A 17,259-nucleotide genomic window follows, 5' to 3' on the forward strand; every position below is an offset into this window, starting at 1 on the left:
AGTGCGCCCCAATGAGAAAGACGGCCGCGCGAAAGAATTCGTTTTGAACATAACAAGGAAAATGTGTTTCTTTTTTTTTAATTGCGAGGTAAATTATATTATTGAATTATTTTATTGATTATTTATAATTATTTTTAGGTGAAAACTTTAATACTATTATTTTTTGCTATTTTTTTGTTGAAATAAATTCTATAATTCCATAGAAATTTTCAGTAAAGAGATCAATGCCGAAGAGCAATCCGGTAACACCTAACAAACAACCATCAGAAGACTGGAATGAGTTACTCACAGAGTTCCGTGGAAAAGGAGGTCGGGCTCTTCAGAAAACATTCATCAGAAAATTGTGGGCAGTTCAAGAAGATATTATTGCCAATGCAAATCCATCGACTCTTCGGTGTATTTTCTTCGCACCAGCCTTGTTGATTTGTCCGGAAGGTATAAAATTATCAGCTGAAATTCTCCCAAAAATTGGTGTTGGAAATGGACTGATACTACTCGAGAAGTTAATACTAAAGTTCAATCTCACCGAGTAAAGTTTATACGCTGAAGAATTCCATTTATATATATTTTTGCAGCACTGAATGTCAAAGGTATGGTGAAGTATTCGTCACAGCTTGGAGAAATGCATATCAGGAGGCTAACTTTGATTTGACAGAGGAATTGGAGACCGATGTGATCAGTGTCATGTGTCAGCATGCATTATATGCTCACAGGCCTACCTGCACTAAATTTCAAAATGTGATTGCCGCATTTGCACACGCGAAAAAACTGGACAAAAGTGTAGATGAAATGGTGACAAGGCTTCTCAATGGATGTCTTTACCGAGCGCTGGACGCTCCAAATTACATTGTACAGTCATCAGCTGCAGAAGTATTTTTCAATTTTTACCCACTAATTGGCGAGGATACTGAAGACATGGATAGGATAATGGAAAACCAACATCGATATATGATGGACTTATTACGTAGTGATGTTATTTCCATTCGAAGCGAAGCCACGAAACATGTCTTGAAGGCAATCAGCGAATTCTGGCTTCTTATTCCAAAAAATATCGTGAAGGAACTCATGGGATACATCATTGATACAGTCGCGAAAGACACTGTTGTCAGCGTCCGCGTCGCCGTTTTTGAAGGTCTTAATGAAATGGCATTTGTTCCGGCATGTCTCACAGCATTCGAATATGGATTGAAATGTGCCGTTGATCCAGCACTACAGGATAAATCTGAACGAGTTCGTCTTGCTGCTTACCAAATAATTTCTCGTCTGAAGAATCATAAATTTATTAGGTAAAATGAACCCAAATCAACAAACTAAAAAATAAATTTTCAGTGTGTTCGATATCATTACTCGAGATGATGCCATTGCGAAACTCGATCTGGAAAACGTAGAGACCTGCCGCCGTCAACTGATTCCAATTATGCATATTTGTCTTCCTATCTCGAAAAGTCTGGATGAAGCATACTATCGTCCTCGTGTCAACTACATGTTAGGAAAAAGTCGATTGGCTCTTTTGAGTTACTTCCGATTGCTTGGCCCAATGAAAATCATTGATGCATCCCAAGCATCCAAACTTATCGAAATGTTTATAACCTGGGCATATCGTTATCTTCGTAAAAAGGATGGCCCTCCATTACCAGAGACTGCCGAAGGATACAAAAAAGCGAGAGCTTATCTTGAGTGTGCTCTCATTCTGTACATGTCATGCAAAGGAGTTAGTTTTCTATTTCTCAAATTTAAAATTGAAGACCTTTTTTAAAACATTATAAACTTCTAAACTTTTTCAGATGCTGATGTCAGATGGCGATGGAACTTCAAAAGCGAAATGTGATCAAATATTTGGAAAAGTTGTCAAGGAAATATTTGAAAAATACGCCAACACTCCTATTCTCGGAACTGCGACAGCAATCAGCAGTGTCATTCCTAAAGATTACCTTAAATCAATTGCTAATGATGTTCTCGCAAGACTGGAAGACGACGATGTTCCTCCAGAAGCAGTTGAGCCGTTTCTTGAATCTGCAATTCATTTCAACCCGGATTCTGTTTTTGATTCATTCGATAGTGGGCTTAATGTTCTTGTAAATTTGTATGGAACGAAACAGAGTAAGAAGAAACGACGTGAATTGGAGGATCCAGAAGATGTACTGATTATGACGTTGAACCGTCTCAAATATTTGCTACAGAGTCACAGTACATCAAATCTTATTGCAATGAAAGATGAATACCGAACTAAAGTCTTGGATTTGTTGAAGGTTTGTGTATTAGTTCATTATTGAAACAATAATATTATATTTAGAAAATTGATCTAATTCGAGAAGGAATTGAAATTAGGCTTGCAAAAGAAGAAGGCCAGGAGCACACTCTCAGTGATGATGTTCTTCTGTCGATACTCGAATTTAGATTCATTTTGCCCTTTTTCGCTGCAACTAATGGATCTGAAGATGCTGCGGATCGTAACCAAACTATCGAGTCAATGAAAAACCTTCTTCTTTGGTTTGAAAAAAATATTTCAAGTCAAATGGCGACTTTTGGTGAACACAATCAAGATTTTCTCATTCAATTAACAAGTACATTCTTGAATTGTGTAAACGTGTCACTATCTGCGTATGATTTCAAAACGAGACCTGTCGAATTTGAAGATGAGGAAGATAACGAGAATCGGGATCCAAGAGAAGAAAATGATGCAGCGAAAGATCAGGCTACGGTAGCAGAAGTTATAAGCAGGTAGGGTCATACGAAAGACTTAATTCTTTAGAAATGAAATATATTTATTAAGAAAGGGATTTAAATATGGAGCAACGCCAGTGGAAAATTGCTAACAACGATTCCCATACAAAAATGGTCGAATATCATAAAAAAATTTTTTTTTAAATAAGATTGTCTTAAATCTTCATTAATATCCTTTTCACTATTTAATAATTATGGAAGCCAAAAAATGGGTTTCTCTTGAACTAAAAATTTTGAAGAACTTAAAAATCTTCGGTGTATTTAGACGATATGCCCACTGTCGCTACTCGGTATTTAACCACAGGTTTTCATTTCTTGATAGAATAACAGTGAAGTTATTCTAAATGTCTTATAAGACGTCATATATCATTTTTATTTTTCAGAATCGTCAAGTCCTTCTGTAATAGTTCCACACCTTTTGAAATCTTCCGACCAGCTCTTCGAGTGGGCACAACGCTGTGCGACGAATCTTATTCTGAAGTGCACCACGAAATGGCACTTCTTCTCAGATTTATTCCAAAATGGATGAATAAGCAATGTGATTTGATGGAAGATGATGAAGAGAACATTTTTAAAAATCATCGAGAAATTGTGGAATCTTTACGCCAATTTCACAAGAGAGTTTCTGAAACTGATTATTGGGACGAAGATTCAGCTAAACGTATGATGCATCACTTTATGTTATTCTCAATTGTATCAGCTTCTTCGAAAAATGACGACGAGGCATATGATGATCCACGCGATGAAGATTATAAACCACCACACTTCATTTCTCTTGCACTAATCAAGTTCATTCTCAAAGAAAAATCGCTAACTGAAGACATTATTGAAGAAATATCAACCAATTATATTCCCGAAGACAGCAAGTATTTTACGGCAGAAGAAGGTGAACTGAAAACTGATGAAAAACTGTCTAAACTAGCAGCACTGTCACAACTTCTACGAATTCTCGAACGATATTCAAAATTCCATGGAAAGCTAATCAAAGAAGCCATCGACAAATGCACTACAAGAGTGCTGGATTGCTTCGCGAATGCCTCAGATCTGAATACTGTAGCCCATCACATTTTGAACAGTCTTTCTTCTCTTCTTGATGTCCAACTTCCAGATGAGAACAGACTCTAACCCTATTAATCTCTATATATAATTCTTTTATTTGATCTCATTGACGTTCTATATTTTTCTGCTTTATTGTTTTTTCTTTGTAAAAGTATTTTCCTGTTTTAGTTATTAACAATGTTTTAAACAAGATTCAATGATAAATCCAGCGGATGATCTTTTCCAAGAAGAAACCGGGTCGGCCAAAATGTATCCAAACTAGTCTTCATGGAAAGTCCTGAACCAGTTAAGGTTAGTGACTCGGGCATGTGCAATTTTGGGTTGTTGTTCGAACTATGACGGTTACGGCTTCTTCGGCTGCTAAATTGTTTCCCGCAACCCGTTACGGTGCATGTATGCATTTCGCGAAGATGTACTGCTGATGTATGGATTTTGAGTGCTCCCTTGTCACAAAATGATTTCGAACAGATGTCACAGGCAACACGACGTTTCAGTTTTAGAAGTGTCGACGTCTGAAAATTTAGGTTTTAGCGGTTAATTAGTGTCTGTAGTAGTTTCTCTCTGAATTACAGAATTCCGAATATAACCGTAAAAAATTCCAAAATTTTTTATGAGTAATTTCGTGAAAATTCGACACTTTGGTTTAAAGGCACATGATGGTTTTCTGAGTGGGTCCTGCCAAGATCTCAAATTATGGCTTTTAGAGATACAGTAACCCATCCCGTTGTTACACAATTTTCTCTAAGAAAAAAGCTAATTTGAATCACTTGAAACAACGTAGAAAAACCATTATAAGCAAAAAACGCTTGAAAACGTCAAATATGATTGAGCGGCAAGTGGGTTACTGTATCACTTAAAGGCGCACACTTTTCGTGCGACTCTCACTAGGTTTTGCTGAGAGTTTTTGGGTGAATAATAATTGGAGCCTTGGCATATCTCAAGGCTCATATTTTCATGAGGTGTCGGGACGTCCCATAACGGCATGATCTACGAAAAATGCAGGATTTTTCCCCAAAAAATGTGACGTCGCACGCTCATAACTGTTCGACACCAGTGGGAAAATCTACATTTCAATTCCCACATTGTTTGTAGAGTTTTCAGTGATGACCCATTGATGGGGCATCCTGACACCACGTATGTAATATCAGAGAACTATGTTCATTTGTAATATTTAGATATTCTATCTTCCAGGGTCTCACATTTGAAAAATAAGCTTACATCATTATCTTCCGATGTTTTCTCAATCTTATCTGCTTTCTCGTCGTGAACATGTTCAGACAGTTTCTCTTCTTTAGCCAATGAATCAATATTTGTTTCAGTTTCAACTCTGATGCTTATGTTTTCACTATTCACAGGTAGTTCACTTTGATTAATAGATTTATCTTGACCAACAAGTTTTATGGACTGTAATTGCAGCTGAGCCAGTTTTGGAGCATTTAAGCTCAACCTGCAAGATATTATTTCACAATCAGTAAAGTAATCATTTCTCACCATGAGTTATAAATTAAATGTGGCATTGAAAAGATATAGGGCGGAAATCGAACATCCATTTTGTCAAGAAATCAGAAGAAGTCCTTTTACAGAATGTGCTCCTTATTCAGTATGGGAGCTGGGAGCCAAGAAAGGGGGTCACGCCCCTCTTCTCCGCCTTTCATCGCCTTGTGTCATTTGTCTCTCAACACGTCGTCGGTCGTCGTTGTCGTTTTCGTCGCAGAAGATGTAGAAGAAGTGGAAGAATCAGATACTTCTGGGATTTGTGAATTTCGTCGCAGAACGCGTGTTCCAATCCCTCGGGAAGCTGCAGAAAAGGACGTGTTAGCGCCTTCTGTTTTAGATGATCTGGTCACGAATGTGAATAGTTTTGGGGCACTGGGGCAGAAGGAAACTGCATGAAACAGATAATTGAAATTCAAGATTATGATGTTGACTTTTTGCACTCTCTGATTGCAAACTTAGAAGGAAATATCATTGTTTCTGAAAATATGGCTATCGACAATGCTAAAACATCCTTTCAACATTTCCGGTAATCACAGTCATCTCTGGCCTAACAATCAAGGCTATAGCCTTAGACATATATGTGGCAGACTTATTCTGCAAATTAACAAAGCTGCCTATTCTGACACTATAATTCAACTCTAACATACAAAATTAAATGTAGAAGTATCGAAAAATGTCAGACTGTCTTTAATATAATTTCCATTTTGTTTGTTTGAAAAGTGTGAAAAGAGCCTAAAAACTTCTTGAAATTTCTTTAATCTTTTTTTTTAGTACACTGCGACTTGCAGGCTTATTTTGAGCCAGGATATCGAAGGAGTATTGTTGTCTGACGATGATCGTACAATGTTGGTAAAGTTGTAAGTTTGTTATAACTTGCGTAATTAAAATTCTATTCCAAGACGTTTGATGTGAAGATAAAGTAGCTACTGTTCTTATGCAGCGGACTTGGAGGTACGGTAACAGTGAATATGAACTATGTAGGTAGACAGCAATGTCTGGTATAATATTATTTAAAAAAATTAATTTGTTACAATTCTGACTTGTAAGTAACGTAATTGTTAATTGACACAGTTACATTACATTTTAAACAATCATGTATTGAACGGACTCATTGATCGCGGTGAGAGAATACACTTTTTTTTTAATATGATGTGACCAATTCAGTTAGATAACCATAACTTTATTGGCTAAAAAGTCAGAAACATAGATTCATTCATAGTTCCCATTAATCCTTTAAAAAAAGCGACAACGTCTGGCAGCCGGAGATTGCATACTCTTTTCAATTATCGCCGACATTGATTCTTGTCTCCTTCTGGCTTCTGGTCCATCCAAGACGACGACAACCACCACCAAAAGCTAATTAATTGTTCACTTGTATGTATCTCAATTTCCTGTCAGAAAACATGAACATCTCCTACCGTAGTCGCGTGAGATTATCCTGGTGCCAAAAGTCGTCGAAAAGCTCAGCTCTCGGGAATGGATGATGACATGTCTTGTGTCTTTTTGGTAAAAAGCGACGACGGGCGGCACACAAACGACGTGTCGAAGTTTAGGATTGGTGTTGGAGGGCCATCTATGTTCTACCCTTTCTTCTCTTCTTCATATTTCTCATAATTCTCCCAAGAGATCGCTCATACCACATTTCCCTCTTTTCTTTCGTTTTTCACACTTCGACACCCTTTCTCCGGAATAAGGATAGTGAGACAAAAAGTGACACATGAAACTCGTGTGGCTTCTCATGTTGTTTTTGGAACAAAATACACAAAAAAAGTCCAGAACCCCGACGATTTTCACATTTTAAAAGTAAGTAATGGGACAAAAATTCTTTACTAAAAATAAATCCAAAAACAATGAAAAATTAAATAATAAAATGAATGTTTTTCGGAAACCTCTGATTGTAAGTCCATTTGGTTGACTTTTGTAAATAGTGAAGACAACATTTGCATTGATTTATATAGTGGTAATCATTATTAGAGGGTATTGTAAGAGTGATTATATCTGGACTTTTGAGTTCAAACTTTTGCTGTGATAAGACAGAATTTACGAATTCATCTTAAACGTAAACTCGAAAGTTTTCGATGGTTACGGTAGCGGGCATAATAAAATATTCGAAGAGTTGTGCAGTCTAAGATTCCTTGAACTTGCCTGTATGCTGAAAAAGGTTAGATTAATGAGATGAATTGTTAGTGGAGCCATTTTATAGTTTGCTGAATTTGGAAACTTTACAGTTCTTAGACATTAAATATTCTAAAAGCTAAAATCTTGCTAGTCGTAGATTCCATGGTTTTCTTGCAAAGTTCTACACAATGAACAAGAATTCATATTTAATAAATGCAACAATATGCCCAAAAATTCTGATAACTATATTTTATACCCTAACAACACCGTGTTCTCTGAGTTAGTTTGGTCAATGCATTTGTATTTATATAGTTAGAGGTAAAAAATCAAATAACTTCCGAATGTTTACACGTGTCTAACACCAGTCATTCAAACTTTGCTCTATTCTTCTTGTATATTTAAGTTCTTTCTAGTTGCCAATACTGTTATTCCTTATTTCGTTCGAAAAATGCACTGGCTCATTATATTTTTTCTACTTGGAAAATGTGACGGATTATTCATGCAGGTTATTTCTACATATAATATTTTCAAACATTCAGGTCCAGCTAGAAAAATAAGTCGTTCAAACTTTTCCAATTCTAATTGTCTCATGTTATTTAATTTAAAATACTTCTGAACAAAAATAATACTTTAGGAAAATGCATCCATAGCAATAATTGGTGCTGGATTTGCTGGGCTCCGAGCAGCTCAACGGTTTGAAGAGCTCGGAATTGTATATACAATATTTGAGGGATCGGATAGAATTGGAGGAAGAGTTTATTCGTTTCCTTATCAAAATGGATACTTGCAATTTGGAGCTGAATATATTAATGGAGAGGATAATGATATTTATGAAATTGTTGAACGGAAAAATTTGCTCTCAACATCTGAAACTGACAAAGATGAATTTGAAACCATGGTTTATGGAAAACCAGTTCATGAGTTGGTTTTAAATATTCTACTACAAAAAAAATTGAAAAACAATTGAGTATTTGTTGTCCCTAATTAATTTTAACTTACAGCACGTTTCACAACATTTGGAACCGATTCGAAATTACCACAATGGCTAAACTAGAGAAGGACGCGGCAAACAAAGGAATTTCTATGAACAGTGTACCACAACGAATTGATTTCTATTTTGAGGAGTTCAAGAATATCACAGGACTTGATCCCGATGAAGCCATAGTTTTTGAAAAAATGTTAAAAATCTACAAAAATCAATTTCAAATTGAATGGTCGGCTAGTGCGGAAGATGTACGTTCCAATCTGATTTTAATTTTAATGTCAGTTGTTTTTAGCTTTGTCTCAAAAACTTTAACACGTGGGATTCAGGTGTTGACTCAGAAGCAACACTTAACAATATGGGATTCAAAACCATTTTAGATGAATTAACTTCGAAAGTTTCAAAAAGTAAAATGAGGATGTTATCAAAAGTTGAAGGTTTGGATTACACAGGCAAGTTTTTTCAAAGGTGTTGTTAGATCTATTTATTTTTATTTTTACAGACAATAATGTTAAAATATTTTTAAACAATGGTGAAACTTTCATATTTGATTATGTAATTGTTACGTCTTCTCTTGGATATTTAAAACAATTCAAAAGTTCTCTTTTTACCCCATTGCTTCCAGCCGAAAAATGAGAGCAATTGAAAGAGCTGGATTCGGAAGCAACTTGAAAATTTTCTTGGAATATGAGAAACCATGGTGGCCACTTGGAACGACTTTACGAATATCCGGAAAAATTGAGGTTAATCAAACCACTCTGGAAGACGATTTCATGGTTTTCGAGCCCAGTTCATGGGCAAAGAATGTAAGAAATGTTGAAGATTTTTTAATAGAGACACGCAAATGTCTAATGTCCAAGTTCAACAATTTCTTCAGTTTTTCTATTTAATCAAATAAATTTCTAATCGGTAACATATGATTTTCCGGTGTTTATATTCCTGGAAACAGCATATAACCTTCTCTGTAGATTCAACGATTTTTGTGGTTTAGATTCTCGTTGCCTGGGTGGCTGGAAACGGGCCGATGAAAATTGCGGAACTTTCTGACGTTCAACTGAATGAAATCATCAGCAAACATCTTACAACAAATCTTAAAAATATTTACAATATTCCGAAAATTCAAAAAATCTATCGTCACAACTGGATTACTGATGAGTTTGCTCGTGGAAGTTACTCGTATATTTCTGAAAATACATGCCACTCAAACACAGATGATATCAAGATTTTGAGAGATCCTGTGCTCCGCAATAGAAAGTAAGATCTTATAGATTTGTTGTTTTCAAAAGTTTTCATGTTTTCAGACCCATAATTTGTTTTGCTGGTGAGCACACAGATTCAAAGATGTATCAAACAGCTGTTGGAGCATCAAGAAGTGGTCTTAGAGAAGCTGATCGAATATTTAATTATATGAGATCAACTTGAATGTGTTCCAATTCAATCGATTACTTGGAATTTATTTTGTAATAAATAATACATTTTTGTTATATTTTTACGAAAGAAAAGTAAAAAGTTCGTTCGAAAATATCTGGTTACTTTGAATTATGACAGCAATATGTCATGATCTGAATAGTTACATCACAATGTAATGAAGTCTAATGCAAACAAAGGATCATCAGCAATACGGAGAAGGTGTTGTATTGTTATGCAATATTGTAGCAGACAGATTGGACGTAACCTAATCCCGGAAACAGGCCAAGTACAATCTTGAATTGATATTAATAACTTCCGTAATTAATCCTGTTATTATGTCATCAGTTGTTTTTATTGCATATTAAATTTAATGAAGTGTTGTTCCCACGTAGTCGTAAACAGTGTACAAGTGGCAGGTCACAACAGTATACTCTACGTACCAACTTCCGATGTTACAGGGAATGTGAAAAGAGTGTGAGAAAGTAAATACTTTCTGGGTTTTTAGAACTTGGTACTATGCAGAGTAATTTGAAGTAAATGTCTCGTACCTTGGAATTTTCTAGTTGTTTTATTTCTTTTGAAATATTTGGCAATGAAACAACAACTTTTGAATTTTAGAGGGAAGCTACAAATACCAGCTCTACAAATGCAGATACCAAACTTCAACTGTGACTACTTGTTGGTAGTTTTTATTTTGATAAATATTTGATTGACATGATAAGGTACCTTTTTGAATGTCTAAATATTTCCAAAATTCTAAACTTTTATGAACAACCATTTATGTAGATGTTTTTTGGGAATTGGCGAAGTTGAACCTATCTCTCTATTTTGCATGTTAAAAGATATAGAGTTTCTTGTTGGCTATTTCACCAAAAACTAGGCAAATAATTCGTCAAATTTCAGATTTAAAAAATCATGTAGTTTTGAAAAGACAATAATCGGAACTGTGTTAAAATGCATCAATGACAAGTTGATCACACAACAGTAAAATCTCAAAAGTTTAGTCAGCAGTGGTACGATCTATACCAAGTAATGCACCAACTTCGCTGTGACAAGTATACTGAAAGTATACAAAACTATCTGTCAGTGAATGACCTGATAAGTATACTTGTTTCATTTTAGTGAAACTTCACTCTCTTGGTTGGTGGAACATTATTTGAATATTTCATACATCTATTCTATAAATTTTGAACATTTGAGAGGAAATTCTGAGTGGTGAGTTTATCCTTTCCAAAATCAAAGGCACTTAAAAATTTCAATAAAACATATTTTCAAAATGTTATTTTTATACCCTGTTCATTTGCTCTCAAGATCCTGCAAAGAAATTATATCCGGTTTCCCATTGCTCTCATTCCCACATGCTGTAAAATTCTGAAATATTCCCACCACTGGGGCAATCGATATACAAATTCACTGTTTACCACTCTGTGAACCTGGATGTGTCAAGGGGTGCGACCACGCCCACCAGGTAAGAAAGAAGGCGGTGCGACGATGAGTTAGATGTGTGACAGAGAATCTAAATAGTTATTATTCATTATTTCTTTCTAGCTTGGTTGGTGAGCCAGTTTTGTCATTGCCAGCTCTTTATTTTTTTAGCACACTTCTCACTTGTTTCTGCGGATAGCTCCAGTCTCACTTGAGAGTTATACATGGTATCACCTGTAACAGTAGTAGGCGTAACATTTATTCATAATGTTATACCTAGAAAATCACAAATATTCGTTTGTGTTTATTATTTCAATTCTCGAGATTCTATGGTTAGGTTACTGTATATTATTTAAGAGTTTTGCACCCAACTCTTCAATTTCGGATGCTCATATCTCGGTTTTATTTTGTGTTATCAAAAATAATTACTTGACAAAAATTATATATATATATATATTCTTTGATAGGTAGTTGTTTTTTATATTTATGAAATCAACCGAGATATAGGTCGTCAAATTGGAGTCTAGTTGTGGATATACGGTAATCTAAACTTAGAACCCTTGTCGCTATTCTTTCTCACCTGATGTAAACTTTACTAAATTTTGTATTTTCAGTTTCTTATCTCCATTCCACAAATCCATCTACCATGAAGCTCATCTCTACATTACTCAGAAAGATCAAGAGCTCATCTCAGAAGGTATATTTTCAATTGTGCCAAATTTAATTCACCTATTTCATTTACAGAGTCTGAAACAATCCACGACCAATGATGCATCAGATAACAAAATTTGGAGCCATAATGATCCTTCAAACTATAGTGAGAAGCTTGAAAAGTATGAAACTCGGCAGAAAAAGATTGAGGAGGAAAAGGAAATTCGAAAGGAACGACGAACTCTTCGTCGACAAAATCGATTCCTTGGATTTCAAAACGATCTTCTAGTACATCAAAATCAGAAGCTGGCTTCTGAAAAGCATGAATTGAAAGTTGAACGACAAGAATTCGCTGAAAAGAAACATGAAATGGCAAAACGTCTTCGGAAACAAAGAAAAATTAGCGAGTATTATAGAAGAAAGCTTGTTGAGATTCAGAGACTTCAGAAGATGTCAGAATCTCATTCCATCTAATAATTAGTTGTTTTCAAATTCTTTTTGTAGATGTCACTTTCAATATATCCTGTTTTTTTTTTTAAAATCACTACTGATTTATTCAAATTTTAATTATTGACTAGTATCTAAATAAAATAATAATTATACATTAAACTGAAATTGAGGTTCCTGTACGAATTATGCCAAAATATTATCACAAAGTGCTATACAAAATACAACCAGGATGCGTTTCGAGTTTAGAACAAAATGCGTCGACTAGTAGGTGATACACGTGAAGTTGAAGGCTCTTCTAAATTAGATATAATCACATTATCAACTGAAACTTCGGGAATGTCAATGCTAGAAGGGGGAGTTGGTGGTGACTGAATTCGGGTTACTGTAGCTGGTGTTGATGGAGACGTTGGATTGTCATATAAGAGCCAGTCAATGTGACGGAAAAATGGATGAGCACGAATCTCGTCAAGAGATGGTCGAAGAGCAGGAGTTGGTACTAGAAGCCTGAAAATTAAAGTTTCTTGGTGCATTCAATCACCTAACTTACATATTCAGAAGATCTTTTGCAACAAATGAAACTACAACTTTCTCTGGGATCGGTAGTTCCATATTCCTTAACACTCCATGTGGTGCTGCATTAGCCAGAGACCTTCCACAGAGCATTTCAAAAAGTAAAGCCCCGAGAGTCCAGATATCAGATTCAGGAGTTGGTTCCCATCCATATTGAGAGCTTTCCGGTGCCGAATACCCATCGGTCAGCCGTTTTCGTCGATTCGTTTCATACCATCTTCCAATATATGTCATCAGTAAGTTCCCATCAGAATCTATGAGAATATCATCAGCGTTGAAGTCACCAATAAATTCATGATGCTCAGCGTGTAGAACAAAGAAGAATGAAACAATTTGAGCACTCCAGTGAACTATTAAAGATTCGGGAAGATCTAGATAATTCCATACTCTTCTCCGTAAACTCAATTGTTTTTGGACAGTTTGTAACGCTTTCCAGAGATTTTTCAAAAACATTTCTTTGCTATTTGAACTATCCGCTGAATCCAACTTGACAACTTTTGACGAAGATGGGCTGTGGTTTTGATTTTCAGATGATATTCGATTGCCACGTGGTGATTGGGATTTAGAAGAAGAGAAATCGAATTTGACAGCTGCCGGACTTTCTTCCTCAACTTGGAAATAGTGACTCTCTGCAGCTTCTCTTGAATTTCCAGCAATAGTAAAGTCGCCAGTGGGTGCATCAGAACGGCCTGTAGGATCCTCACCAACTGTACAGAGAAGGCTTTCGTCAGATGGTTTTTCACTCTGAAATTCAAAAATTTATAACCACTAGAAGTCAATAATTCAAAGACTTACACTAAAACTTTCATCTCTCATTTCGACAACTCTTTCATAATCCACTCCTACAGTAAACAAAAGCCTTCTTCCTCGATAATTCCCTTCGTTTTTCGTTATTTGAACAGTTACTTCACTTGTAGTATCACCATCTCGAACATCAGCTTTCAGTTCGGCAAGCCATAGAACATGTCTACTTTCAGCTTCATCAAACATCCTTCTTAAGAATGACCATAATTGTCCCGGTTCTACGAATTCCAGAAGTAATATAATATGAGTTTCTGTTTCGAAAAATTGAACCAACTGAACCATATGCGGAATATTTGTAGGTAAAAATATAGAGCAGTCAGAACTTGGAACTCCTTTTTCAATTAGTTTCATAACATACTTCTTGTTGGATTCTCCAATTGTTTCTTCTACTAAAATAACCTTTCGCTCAGCATCAAGTTCGGGGAGAACTCCAATAAATCGATAGTTTTTCATTGATTTATTCGAACATTGAAATGCCAGAATATTCGGATCCTGCATTGCGGCTGTCAAAAGTCCTTCGAAATTAAATACAGATCCGTCGAGTGATAGATAAGTTCGATAGAGTTTTTCAGCTTTGACGAGGTATTTGGCAGTTTTCCGACGAACCGCGTTACGTTTGGTCATATCACTCTCGATATGGACACCCTGCAAGAAATGATAAGAAGTGTTGTGGCAGAACTGATAGAATATATTAATTTGAATATAATGGGGTAACTGAGAGTTCAAAATATAGACAAGACTAAAGAAATGAATATATGAAGAAGCATCAGTCACTCGGTACCAAGATAAGATCAATATGGAAACATTTACAAGTAGGATTATGTAAAAGAGACTAAAAACTAGTTTGGATGTTCATAAAAGATTGATGTTCTTCTGTTGGTCTGTCCGCCATATCAGTGACCAGTCTCGAAAAATAATCCGCAAAGTTAGCTTTGCAATTTGGTTGAGAGTTCATCTAATAATTGTAATTATACAAACGGAATTACTTTGAATATAAATTTATTAAAAATTATGTTATTACGGGAACACAAAATTTTTAGAATGCATATTGCGCAGCATATTTGACGCACAAAATATCTCGTAGCGAAAACTACAGTAATCCTTTAAATGACTACTGTAGCGCTCGTGTCGATTTACGGGCTCGAATAGTGATAGCGATGTTCAATTTTCTTTCGTTTTTTTTTCGTATTGTTTTCACAATTTTGCTTAATTTTAATGTTCTGTCAGTAAATAAATAATTTTAATTTAATTCGTAAAACGAAGCCGTAAATCAACACAAGCGCTACGGTAGTCATTTAAAGGATTACTGTAATTTTCGCTACGAGATATTTTGCGCGTCAAATATGCTGCGCAATACGCATTCTTAGACATTTGTGTTCCCGTAATATATCATACGTTAACCGATGCGTGGAAGTATTTTAAATGTTATTAAACGTAAAAGTTTGAGGATTTGAAAAAAAAGTTACTTTAATTATTTCTACAGTTTATTTAGTTTTGAAAGATATACCTGAATGAGACTGCTGGCTGCACTTTTATAACATTGAAATGCCAACTCATACGCATGTTCTTCTTCAGCTCTTTGAGCCGTTGCCACTAGCTGCCCAGCCGTAACTAAGTAGTCAGCTGGAGTCTCTTCGATTTCTGAATTTATATATTTTTGAATTCGCCAAAAATAAGTGTTCTACCAATATTATGATGCGTAGATCCTCGTAATCTTGGGAAGAGTCGTTTCATTGAGCTTTTCCTTGCAGTTCGTTGCTCTTCGTTTGAAGTTTCGGAAGCTATAGCCACGTCCGGAAATTGAAAGTCGTCGCCAGTCTGAAAAATGAGTGGATATTTCAAAAACTATTTTACTATTTAATTGAAAAATATTTTTTATTTCTGATTAGATTTTTATAATACATTAGACACTACAAAGAAAAAGTTCAGTGAATACATGGATATGACAGAACTTATTGAGGTGAAACTGAAGTGAACGAATCTTTTGAGCGAAAATAATAATTTAGCAAGTGGGACTGACTTGTTCGTGTGTCGGTTCCAAGAGAGCAGCGTGGTTCGGTGAATCGGAATCACTGGAAATAAATTATTTTATAGAAATGTGTACACAGAGATACTAACCTGGAATTTGTATTGGGTTGGTCCAAAATTGAAGAAGAATTGTCATAAAACACCTCGTTTCCAGTGATTTCGTGTGCCGTATAGGTTTTTTCTTTGGCTTTCTGAAATGATAAATATGTTGTTGAGTGGAAGGAAAAGTTTCAAAATGGTCAAGAGAGTTTCGATGAAATTCGGTTTGTACTCGTGCCAGTCTGTTCCCTGGAGACTACTATGGGAGTCTTCGAAAATATGGAAATATTCGAGAAGTTTTCAGTTGTTTTGTTTTAATTTTCGAGAACATTTTCTCAAAAGTAATACAAAAAACTGAAACAAATCGTAAAATTGACGAGCATCGCGTCAACAAGAAACAAACAAGGGACCAATTTCTTTGTCAAAAAGAGAAAATGTGCTAGTGACATCATCTGACGAGACCCTTTTCTTCAGTGTGTGAGCATGACTGTCTGCGTCTTATCTGACTCTTTTTCGTATGTAAATTCTCTCGGCGTCTCGATGCTTTAGCATTCAGAAAGAACGTTACCTCGACAAATTCGTGTAGAAGACGTGATTTACGTAGAACTTCGCTGTCGAACACAAAGTTTAGGCAGGCTTCTATAGCATGTCGGCGCTCTTGGATGACGGATGGATCCGCTGAAAAATTAGAAGAAAAAATAATTGAAGAATAGGATTAAAAATTATTTCGAGGGAAAAAGTGACACAAAGTTTAGTATTTAAGGAAATTACCAAAAACCTACAAGATCCGATCAACTTTCCCGGTGGAAAAACAGGGAAAGTTCCTCGAAGATACAGCTGTTTATGGAGTTTCGAGATTGCCGCATGAAGTTTTGTCATTTCTTTATATCGAGTGCTCAATACAAAAGTTCGACGAGAAACGTCATTTGCGACGAGATGGGATGCCACTGGATTACATTCAATTTCGACAGTGTAAACTGTATGCGAACCAGTAAGATGTTTCTCTTCGGAAATTGATGTTACTGTAGAGCTGCATGACCAGTCAGTCTGAAAATTAGCTTATTGGCAAGTTGGAAAAAACTTCTAGAAGTATCTATAGGAATAAGCTTTTATTAACCTTAAGTTGGTAAAGTATCCTTCCTATATCACTTGTGCAGTAGCTTTCATCTGGATATAACGAGCTCATCTTTCATACTTTCCTGAAATGATTGAAACTTAAAACTTCAGAAGTTGTAATTATTAACAAAAAATCAACATTCAGGGCCAAAATAGAATTCTACACATTTAGAACTTTTCAAAAGTTGGAAAAACTGGCAGATAGGAAAATAAAATCGTTCGGGTTTGTTTACAATTCCGTGTCATTTCAATCATGTTGTCTGCGTCTCCTGATTTTGTGAAATGACCAACAAGATCGATGAGGTTGCGAAAGAAAAGAAGATCATAAAATATTTTTGCAAAGGTTTTTATATTTTCTCACCTTTATAGAAAAATGGGAAACTTGA

The 17,259-nt window shown here is 35.5% G+C and overlaps 4 protein-coding genes, 1 non-coding gene and 1 pseudogene across 7 annotated transcripts; 3 read left to right on the forward strand and 3 right to left on the reverse strand.

The window, feature by feature from the left end:
* Nucleotides 1-213: 213 nt before the first annotated feature.
* On the forward strand, nucleotides 214-3,999 carry capg-2 (CAP-G condensin subunit). Its single transcript, NM_073679.6, has 6 exons — nucleotides 214-529; nucleotides 576-1,286; nucleotides 1,330-1,711; nucleotides 1,785-2,249; nucleotides 2,294-2,721; nucleotides 3,108-3,999. Exons 1-6 carry the CDS (start codon nucleotides 225-227, stop codon nucleotides 3,847-3,849), a joined length of 3,033 nt encoding a protein of 1,010 aa, NP_506080.1. The 5' UTR covers nucleotides 214-224; the 3' UTR covers nucleotides 3,850-3,999.
* bnc-1 (Basonuclin zinc finger protein homolog) lies at nucleotides 3,911-5,387 on the reverse strand. Its single transcript, NM_001047660.4, has 3 exons — nucleotides 5,275-5,387; nucleotides 5,002-5,230; nucleotides 3,911-4,295 (listed from the first exon to the last, which is right to left on the reverse strand). Exons 1-3 carry the CDS (start codon nucleotides 5,331-5,333, stop codon nucleotides 3,966-3,968), a joined length of 618 nt encoding a protein of 205 aa, NP_001041125.1. The 5' UTR covers nucleotides 5,334-5,387; the 3' UTR covers nucleotides 3,911-3,965.
* A 34-nt stretch (nucleotides 5,388-5,421) lies between these two features.
* Nucleotides 5,422-5,472, reverse strand: F55C5.15. The gene has a single exon (NR_069711.1). It is a non-coding gene; the product is annotated as an Unclassified non-coding RNA F55C5.15 (non-coding RNA).
* Nucleotides 5,473-7,846: 2,374 nt separating this feature from the next.
* Nucleotides 7,847-9,802, forward strand: F55C5.6 (annotated as a pseudogene). The gene is made up of 7 exons: nucleotides 7,847-7,903; nucleotides 8,033-8,319; nucleotides 8,400-8,631; nucleotides 8,676-8,848; nucleotides 8,883-9,186; nucleotides 9,372-9,634; nucleotides 9,682-9,802. Coding segments are annotated over exons 1-7 (1,437 nt in total).
* A 2,025-nt stretch (nucleotides 9,803-11,827) lies between these two features.
* F55C5.10 (uncharacterized protein) lies at nucleotides 11,828-12,467 on the forward strand. Its single transcript, NM_001028808.4, has 2 exons — nucleotides 11,828-11,912; nucleotides 11,960-12,467. Exons 1-2 carry the CDS (start codon nucleotides 11,862-11,864, stop codon nucleotides 12,338-12,340), a joined length of 432 nt encoding a protein of 143 aa, NP_001023979.2. The 5' UTR covers nucleotides 11,828-11,861; the 3' UTR covers nucleotides 12,341-12,467.
* rskd-1 (PX domain-containing protein) lies at nucleotides 12,401-16,956 on the reverse strand. Of its 2 annotated transcripts, NM_073681.8 has the most exons (10): nucleotides 16,875-16,956; nucleotides 16,540-16,804; nucleotides 16,326-16,435; nucleotides 15,809-15,909; nucleotides 15,711-15,762; nucleotides 15,376-15,508; nucleotides 15,198-15,331; nucleotides 13,682-14,335; nucleotides 12,864-13,630; nucleotides 12,401-12,820 (listed from the first exon to the last, which is right to left on the reverse strand). In NM_073681.8, exons 1-10 carry the CDS (start codon nucleotides 16,941-16,943, stop codon nucleotides 12,559-12,561), a joined length of 2,547 nt encoding a protein of 848 aa, NP_506082.2. In that variant the 5' UTR covers nucleotides 16,944-16,956; the 3' UTR covers nucleotides 12,401-12,558. The 2 variants fall into 2 exon arrangements, with proteins under 2 accessions (NP_506082.2, NP_001122957.1); NM_001129485.3 differs by lacking the exons at nucleotides 12,401-12,820; nucleotides 12,864-13,630; nucleotides 13,682-14,335; nucleotides 15,198-15,331; nucleotides 15,376-15,508 and having other exon boundaries at nucleotides 15,554-15,762.
* Nucleotides 16,957-17,259: the final 303 nt, after the last annotated feature.

The sequence above is a fragment of the Caenorhabditis elegans genome, chromosome V (genome assembly GCF_000002985.6).
Source record: "Caenorhabditis elegans chromosome V".
Classification (NCBI taxonomy): Eukaryota; Metazoa; Nematoda; class Chromadorea; order Rhabditida; family Rhabditidae; genus Caenorhabditis; species Caenorhabditis elegans.

Bases quoted from the DNA above. Each gene is read 5' to 3' on its own strand.
- bnc-1 (NM_001047660.4), bottom strand. From the start codon at position 5,333: ATGGATGTTCGATTTCCGCCCTATATCTTTTCAATGCCACATTTAATT. The intron at 5,231-5,274 runs GTGAGAAATGAT...AATATCTTGCAG, and splicing joins CATTTAATTTATAACTCATG to GTTGAGCTTAAATGCTCCAA. The intron at 4,296-5,001 runs GTAAGCTTATTT...CTAAATTTTCAG, and splicing joins AAACATCGGAAGATAATGAT to ACGTCGACACTTCTAAAACT.
- capg-2 (NM_073679.6), top strand. From the start codon at position 225: ATGCCGAAGAGCAATCCGGTAACACCTAACAAACAACCATCAGAAGAC. The intron at 1,712-1,784 runs GTTAGTTTTCTA...AAACTTTTTCAG, and splicing joins TGTACATGTCATGCAAAGGA to ATGCTGATGTCAGATGGCGA. The intron at 2,250-2,293 runs GTTTGTGTATTA...TATTATATTTAG, and splicing joins AAGTCTTGGATTTGTTGAAG to AAAATTGATCTAATTCGAGA.
- F55C5.10 (NM_001028808.4), top strand. From the start codon at position 11,862: ATGAAGCTCATCTCTACATTACTCAGAAAGATCAAGAGCTCATCTCAG. The intron at 11,913-11,959 runs GTATATTTTCAA...TTTCATTTACAG, and splicing joins TCAAGAGCTCATCTCAGAAG to AGTCTGAAACAATCCACGAC.
- rskd-1 (NM_073681.8), bottom strand. From the start codon at position 16,943: ATGAGCTCGTTATATCCAGATGAAAGCTACTGCACAAGTGATATAGGA. The intron at 15,509-15,710 runs GTCAGTCCCACT...CTCATTTTTCAG, and splicing joins TGGAACCGACACACGAACAA to ACTGGCGACGACTTTCAATT. The intron at 15,332-15,375 runs GTAGAACACTTA...ATATAAATTCAG, and splicing joins ATCTACGCATCATAATATTG to AAATCGAAGAGACTCCAGCT.